The sequence below is a fragment of the Mandrillus leucophaeus genome, unplaced genomic scaffold, assembly GCF_000951045.1.
Source record: "Mandrillus leucophaeus isolate KB7577 unplaced genomic scaffold, Mleu.le_1.0 Scaffold186, whole genome shotgun sequence".
Lineage (NCBI taxonomy): Eukaryota > Metazoa > Chordata > Mammalia > Primates > Cercopithecidae > Mandrillus > Mandrillus leucophaeus.
Genome location: NW_012101876.1, coordinates 4,673,773 through 4,682,114, shown reverse-complemented (window position 1 = coordinate 4,682,114; position 8,342 = coordinate 4,673,773). Strand labels below are relative to the sequence as shown.

Sequence of the window (8,342 nt, the reverse complement as noted above, 5' to 3'; positions counted from 1 at the left end):
AACTCAGAGGCCGGTGCTGGCGTGGGTCCTCTGTAAGCTGAGCGCCGGTCCCCTGGACCCCTGCTTTTCTTTCTCTATACTTTGTCTCTGTGTCTTATTTCTTTTCTCAAGTCTCTCGTTCCACCTAACGAGAAACACCCACAGGTGTGGAGGGGCAGGCCACCCCTTCAATGGTGAAACTCCATCTCTACTAAAAATAGAAAAAATTAGCCGGGTGTGGTGGCACGTGCCTGTAGTCCCAGCTATTCAGGAGGCTGAGGCAGGAGAATTTCTTGAACCCGGGAGGCAGAGACTGCAGTGAGCCGAGATCATGCCACTGAACTCCAGCCTGGGTGACAGAGCGAGACTCCATCTCCCAAAAAAAAAAAAAAAAAAAAAGGAAAGAAAAGAAAAAAATCATTTGATTACTCAGTTTGAGAATTACAAAACTGTATTTCTCTTTATCCTACTGTATATTGTTCAAATAATTCTTTGCTGATTGGTATGTTCAACAATAGGTTGTCAAGGCAAAGAATGAAATTGTCTATTTTGCAACTTGTGCTCAGCTCCAGTAAAGTCTGTGGAAAGATGGATGTGACAAATTCTAGATAAGGCGAGGTAGGATTAATTACAGTTCTCTGTGATCAGACTCCTCCATCTATGCAGATATTCAAGAGTCAGCCATGCTGCATTTATTAGTTGACTAGATGGACTGAAATAGAAAATACAGACAAGATTGCTTCTATTTCCAGAATTCTTTCACATTTGGTGTGTCCAGAAAACATACGTTGGAAAGCAGAATTATAACAGATGCATTATTCATATGGCATTAGTGATGGTGTCCATTTCTACCATTCAGTTGTTCTGGCTCTGGCCTGTCACTGCTTTAAAGTCTGGCAAAGGTTCTTCCTTGGCTGGATGAAGCAATAAAAAGGTGGCTTTCTGCCTTTGTTGTTTCTGAGCAGATCTAAGTGCTTATATAAAGAGGGTGCCCTGCTCTCTTACCCTCGTGGGCCATTTGTCTCCTTGGTAGCTTGTGGTTTGATTCGGCTCCTTCCTTTTCTATCTGATAAGCACCAGCTTCTACATGTATTTCTCATAATCTCACAGAATGACCTAATTCCTATGCAAGTCATTCCAAGGACCTGATGAGTCTCTATATCCAGACCTCTTCCCTAGCAGGTATTCTCATCTCCCTCAATGCTGTGTTTTCAGTTCTGCCTCACCTCTCTTGAATGGCTCAGGCAAGGAGTTTCAGAAGCAGCTGTGTGGCTCATAACTTTTGATTAGAGTCTTTGGTCACTTAGAGAAGGCCTGGGGAATGCACAGACAGTGGTATGGATTTCATGTCTCAATTCCTTGATGCCCCAGCCATTTGCTGACATTTCACCATTTCAAATACATAGGAGAAGCTGAGCATCCAGTGTATCTGGGGCAGTGTGGCGAAAGAGGAAGAAACTTCCTGTCCAAAAGCACTGTGGATCCCCTCCTCCCACTCATATTTCTCTGCAACAGAAAGCATGGTAGGAGTGGTTTTCAAAAATGCCTTTTAATTGCATAGATTGGCTCCCACATGTGTCCTTGTTGCAGTCATGGCTGGCTACATATGTGGAGAGCTGAAGGCAAAATGCAAATTCAGGCCCTTAAGTCTAAAAGCAGGGAAAAAAGCTTTCTTCCTTCTGTGATCTCTCCATCTACCATGGAGGTTTCTATCTGTCATTCAAAATGCTTTCCCCATCCCCTTTACTTGGTGTGTGGCCGGCTCTTGAGTTCCTTTTCCCAACAGCCAGAAGTTGAGCCAGACATCTCGCCCCTTCTCTTGGCTGGCCATCCCAACCTGCGGCAGAGGGGTGATCCTCTACAGCAGGGGTGTCCAGTCTCTTGCCTTCCCTGGGCGACACTGGAAGAACAACTGTCTTGGGTCACACATAAAATACACGAACGCTAACAATAGCTGATAAGTTTAAAAAAATTTTTTAAAAATCACAAAAAAATCTCGTGTTTTAAGAAAGTTTGCAGATTTGTGTTAGGCTACATTCAAAGCTATCCTGAGCCTCATGCAGCCTGTGGGTGACAGATTGGACAAGCTTGCTGTAGAGTGTTGCAGCCTCTTTGCTGGGACATGCTGGGTGCCTAGATATAGGTGGGCAAAAGACAAATGCATTGTGGCACTGCCAGCTTGGGGTGGATGGCTACTGCTTTCCTGTCCCAAGACTGTGGGAGCATAACTGACCCTGTCTCCCAGTCTAGGGGAGGGTGGGGCGAGGGAACCCCAGGGAGCTGGGAGATACACAGTGGTCTGTGAGAACCAGTTCTGGGGAAGTGGAGGGAGGTGGACTGGCAAGTGAACCAAGGCTCCAGGTCCTGACTCCCCAGCACGTGCTTTATTATCCCATTGGACTTCACTATAAAACTCAAATTCAAAAATAACATTAATAGTGACTGCAGAGCACTAAACCCCAAGTGCTGTGCCCTACTGAGCACCCAGGCCCTGTGCAAGCTAACCAGCTTGTAGCACTTAGCCTGACTCGTTGAAAACACTGCTTTAGCACCAGTTTTAATGTACCCTCCATGCCAAAGACGCTGTCCTCGGCAAGAGTCACATGCACAGCATCTTGTCTATATCCCTTTTCCAAGCTGCCAGACACCTGCAGCATGGGGAGCCCTGCTCTTCCTGGACTGACTTCACAGGCCTGTTTTAGGTGTGACTTCAGGAATTATTTGCTGCTGGACAGTTCCCCTGGACAGCTCATCTGTCAAGGTAAGCAAGAGATTCCAGGAGGAGGCTTCTCAGAGGTGACAGAGCTAGGGCTTCTGCATTAGGAGTGCCTCCCTGGCCTTGATCACCATGCAGAAATGCACACATCACACATTAAAAGTAGGCACATCGCCAAAGGTATTTGCCTAAGTGTGGGTCCAGGTGCTGGTACACATTTGATTGTGGTTGGTGGCTGAGTAATGTATATGTGTGTTTGTACAGAATAATTTACCACAGAAATAAAGACACTCCCATTTGATTTCACTTATTTCTAATTTTTAAAAGGTAATATTAATATGTGCTAAAGATACAATATATATGCACATTCTTAAGTTTTGAAAGAACTGACTTTTGCCTTTGTTGATACTCTTTTATATGTTGATTTTTAAAAAAACATTAAGTCTATTCATTATATTCATTTCTTTGGATATAGTCTGTTTTTTCAAATATATAACATCTTCAGATCAATGCTTAGCTCATTAGTGTTTTGAATTTAAAAAACTTTCCTCACATGAGAATTAAGATAAAATTTCCTAAATCATGACTTTGGTGCATCCTACAAGTTTTGACATATAGCATTTTGATTGTTATACAGTTCTAAGTATTTTTAACTTTTCACTATAATTTTTTGTCCCATTATTGAGAAAGCTGATTTAAAAATGTATAGGCTTTTAAAACATTATTTTATTTATTTATTTATTTATTTATTTATTTATTTAGAGACAGAGTCTCACTCTGTTGTCCAGGCTGGAGTGCAGTGATGTGATCTTGGCTCACTGCAACCTCTGCCTCCTGAGTTGGAGTAACCCTCCTTCTCAGTCTCCCAAGTAGCTGGGATTACAGGTGTGTGCCATCACACCTGGCTAATTTTTGTATTGTTCGTAGAGATGGGGTTTCGCCATGTTGGCCAGGCTGGCCTTGAACTCCTGACCTCAGGTGATTCACCCACCTCAGCCTCCCAGAGTGCTGGGATTAGAGGCGTGAGCACCGTGCCCAGCCTAAAATATTGTTATTAATTTCTAACTTAGTTGCACTGTGGTCAGACAATGTGGACTGTATGACACCAGTTCTCAGAGATTTGTTGACACTTGCTTTATAAGTTAGAAGTTGCACAAGGAACACTTGTAAACACTCCACCTTAACAGTTGTTAATATCCAGATGTCTAATTTTTCTGTTCAGGCTTCTGCATGTGTCTACTAAATGGTTTATTACTTATGTTTAAATCTTTTATATCATTACTAATTTTTGTCTACTTGACCTATCAATATTCAAACTAGTGTAATGAAATCTCAAATTTTGATGATGGTTCACTGACAATTTCTCCTTGTGGTTTTTCAGTTTCTCTTTTGTATATTTTAAGATTTTACGACCCTCTTATCAATTTAAAATTGTTTTATCGTCCTCATAAATTTAACACTTTGTCGTCATGTAGTCATCCTCTTTATCCCTATGAAATGGTTTTATTTAAAAGTATATATTATCTGATATAAATATAGCTATTCTACCTTTATTTTTGATATATTTGCCCAGTATGTTTTTTTCCATCATTTTACTTTCTGCCTCTCCATTTCCTTATATTGTGGATGTGTGTCTTGAAAGCAGTTGAAGCTGGATTTTATTATTTCTTTATTTTTTGAGACAGAGTTTTGCTCTTGTCCTCAAGACTGGAGTGCAGTGGTGCAATCTTGGCTCACTGCAACCTCTGCCCCCTGGGTTCAAGTGATTCTCCTGCCTCAGCCTCCCGAGTAGCTGGGATTACACATGCCTGCCACTACGCCCGGCTAATTTCTTGTATTGTTAGTAGAGATGAAGTTTCACCATGTTGGCCAGGCTGGTCTCGAACTGCAGACCTCAGGTGATCCACCTGCCTCAGCCTCCCAAAGTGCTGGGATTATAGGCGTGAGCCACCGTGCCCGGGCAAAGCTGGATTTTATTTTGTTGTTAAAATCAAATCCATCAATCGCTGATTATAACTGGCATGTTCATGTTTTTTTTTTTTTTTTTTTTTTCGTGATTACACACATATTTAAATGGACTTGATTCTGCTGTCATTGTGCCTTCTACTTTTTTTTTTTTTTTTTTTGGCCTTTTTAAAGAAACTTTTTTTTCTTGGCTTTTTATTTAAAAAAATATTTATTACATTCTTGTTTTCTATCCTATTTTACCTCACTAGATTTTTGTTAGTTAGCTAATTTCTATTTTCCTTTTTCATGTGTGCCCTTAAAATTTGTAATGCATTTTTAAGCATCTCAAGTTTTTCAATAGCCTAACCCCCAGCTCAAATGATACAAGCTCCTAGAATCTTTTAACTCCATTTATCTCCCTGTGACTTACATTATTAATACCCTCTTTTTTTAGTATCACCTTTCTTTCCTTAAAGTCCAAGGCTTCATTTTTTAATAATACAAGATTATTTTTGTTTGATGTCTTTTCTCATATTTAAATAAATCAAAAATATTTATTAATATTTATAGTCTTAGAACTTTTTCTGTTAAAATCACCAGGTGAAATGTTTTATTTTCATAGTGTTGTTAACAAGTCAACTTTTTTGTAATCCCAAAAGTTAGATATATTACTTAAAAATACATTTGTTTAGGCCAGGTACGGTGTCTGATGCCTGTAATCCTAATACTTTGGGAGGCTGAGGTGGGTGGATCACTTGAGGCCAGGAGTTCAAGACCAGCCTGACCAACATGGTGAAACCCCATCTATCCTGAAAAATACAAAAAAAAATTAGCCAGGCGTGGCTAAAATTAGCCAGGCATAGTGGTGGATGCCTGTAATCCCAGCTACTCGGGAGGCTGAGGCAGGAGAATTGCTTGAACCTCAGAGGTGGAGTTTGCAGTGAGCTGAGATCATGCCACTGCACTCCAGCCTGGGCAACAGAGTGAAACTCTGTCTTACAAACAAAAACAAATTTGTTTAGATTTAACTAAATACTGATGAATTTTATCACTTACTATTGCCTCTTGCATCTCATTCCCTTCTTCTGTGGTTATTTTTTATTTTTCTTGAAGTACATACTTTAGAAGTTTTAGTAAAGGCTTCTTTGTGGTAAACTATTTTTTTAAGTCTAAATTGTCTTAAGACAGTGTTTCTAAGTTGACAAAATTTTCTTCCACTAAAGTTATTCAATAGTTTGGTGGTTTCCACTGTTACAATTGATAAATCACCTACCAGCCTAATTATAATTTATTTGTAGATGATCTGACTTTTCTTTTTGGCTGCTTTTAAGTTTTGTCTTGGTGTCCTGCATTTCCCCATACTATGTCTAACTGTTGCTTTCTATTTATCTTGCCTGTTATATCTTGTTTTTTCTTCATGTGAATTCATGTCATTCATAAGTTCTAGAATATGATCATCTCTTTATGTGTTTGAATATTGGCTCTCATTATTTCTATTTCATCTTTCTAGAATTCCAATTAGATATAGATTAGATCTTCCCATTTCATTTTGTCTCTAAAATTCTTGATCATCTCTTCATTCTATTTCAGCATTTTCTATAGTTCATTAAGCTTCTCTTCAGACACATTTATTACTGTTCAGTCTTTCACTAAGTTTTACAAGTTTTTAATTGTGAAATTCACAGAAAATTAGAATGAACAGAATCATAAATAACCTGTATATCTTTCACCTATATTCTCCAACAGTTACTATCTTGCTATTCTCTATATGTATATATGTATATAATGTACACATATATTCATTCACACACACACCCTATCCTACTTCCCTTTAGGAAAACCATCTGAAGGTAGGCTGCAGCCATCATATATGTCAGATGAAGGAGGAAGAAAAGCAAGACGAGGAGGAGGAGGAAAATAGAGAGAAGAAAGGCTGGGGGCATTCTCATTTATCAAGTAACACCAAGCAGACAATACCTTCGGAAATGTCGCAGGGGCTGCCTTGGATCTGCAGGGTTAAGTCTATTGCACTTTATTTTTAAGTTTATTGGTGGGTATTTGTTGATTGCACCTAGAAGAGAAAAGCCTGTGATGAGTCTTGTATTCATGACTGTTAACATTACTGCAATCTGCCCTGTACACAAAGTGCCGCTTTACCGTTTTAAATAGCCATCAAGAGAAATACCAACTAAGGTGGTCACATGAAATGAAAGCAGATTTCTCAGGGGAATCTTTAAAACCGACTTTAGAAAACACATCCCTTCTGCATTTATAGGTGAATTCAACTAACTTTTCAGTAAGATCCTCTTAGCTGCTAAAGCAGGTCAACCATTAGAGGAGATACCATGAGCCAGTTCTAATGGCCTGGCTTTTAATTGATATAAACTAACCAGAGTATTTATTTATTTGCTCCTTAGAAATATCAAAATGCAAAGGGGAAAAAAGTTTTCTTTATGGTCTTTGAATCAGTAACAACAGCGACAACAGCACTAACATCTTGGGTTCAGTTCATTAGTGGCTCATTTCATTTGGAAGTGTATTAATTTTTCATAACAATGAAGAATGCCTCTTTTTATTCCATGTAAAGATTTAAAAGCCATTTTTGATGGGAATTCTTAAAAATCTATTCTATATTTCTTTGAAGCATTAAATCAAATAGATTTGCTAAACACAACTAGATCTCTTCCTGGTCACCCAGGGTCGGGTCATGATAAGTAGCGAGTTGGTCCTGGACTGTGATCCAACACTGTCTCCAGAGCTGCTGTTGTAGGTAGGACTGTGTGCTCTGGACTGAATGGCCTAAGACTGTGAGGCTACTGTTATTGAGCACCTGAATTTTAATTTCTTTTTATCTGTGTTAAGTATCAGATGGTTTGTCAACAGTTTTGTTTCTCTTAGAAAATGTGTTGATTGATGTGGACTGTGCTTGACAGTCAACTCCACTATAACAGTATATTTAAGTAAGAGCCACAAAGCAAGGGAGCTAGACCAGAAGACCAGTCAGTAACTAAGACTGTTTTGGTCACTCCTTGATACCCAGCATCAGAACAGTGAGTGGCTCAGAGAAGTTCCCCAGTAAATATAGGTTAATGTTGAGTGCGTTAGTGCAAGTCTGTGGGCCTGCTATGGAATTAAGCATGTAGACTTGAACATGATTATGCAAAGTCTTCCTTGACTTGTACTTTTATAGTTACATTTTAAAGATTACAGATTTATAGATCTAAGTTCCAGAAGAATGGTATATAATTTCATCACGGTTATAGTTTTCCCAAAGCACTTTATGTATCTCTCACGTACCCTAAGTACTTTTTTCTTAAAACATCTTTTTACCTTTCCTCAGTTGGTGGCAGGGGGTGGTGCTATTTATCTAATAAAATTTGGCTAATAACCCATAAAACACTACCAAGAATTTTGGGGGAGTGGGGAAGGAAATTCCATCATAAGACTTCTTCCAACTTCTTGCCAAACTCTTGATGAGAGTTTCTTTACAAGTTTATCAGTCTTGAGAGGTGTACTTTTTTTACCCTTACAGATGCCTTATGATTCTTTTCTTCAGAATGACCCCATCCCCATTTTTTCCCTTTTATCCTTAGCTTTTCTTTCTGGCTTCTATTCCAGAATACATCCACATAAATTTCATTCTGGGAGCTTATTGTTCCTATCCAAGTGTTTCTCAAACCATAATACACATATGAGTCAC

At 39.1% G+C, this 8,342-nt stretch overlaps 1 protein-coding gene across 1 annotated transcript in view; it reads right to left on the bottom strand.

The window, feature by feature from the left end:
* COL6A6 (collagen, type VI, alpha 6) overlaps window positions 1-8,342 on the bottom strand; it is a 117,303-nt gene that overhangs the window by 12,151 nt on the left and 96,810 nt on the right. The window contains exon 35 of the mRNA XM_011977965.1: window positions 6,620-6,713. Within this exon, the coding sequence (XP_011833355.1) occupies window positions 6,620-6,713 (94 nt within the window). The remainder of the gene's footprint in view (window positions 1-6,619; window positions 6,714-8,342) is intronic.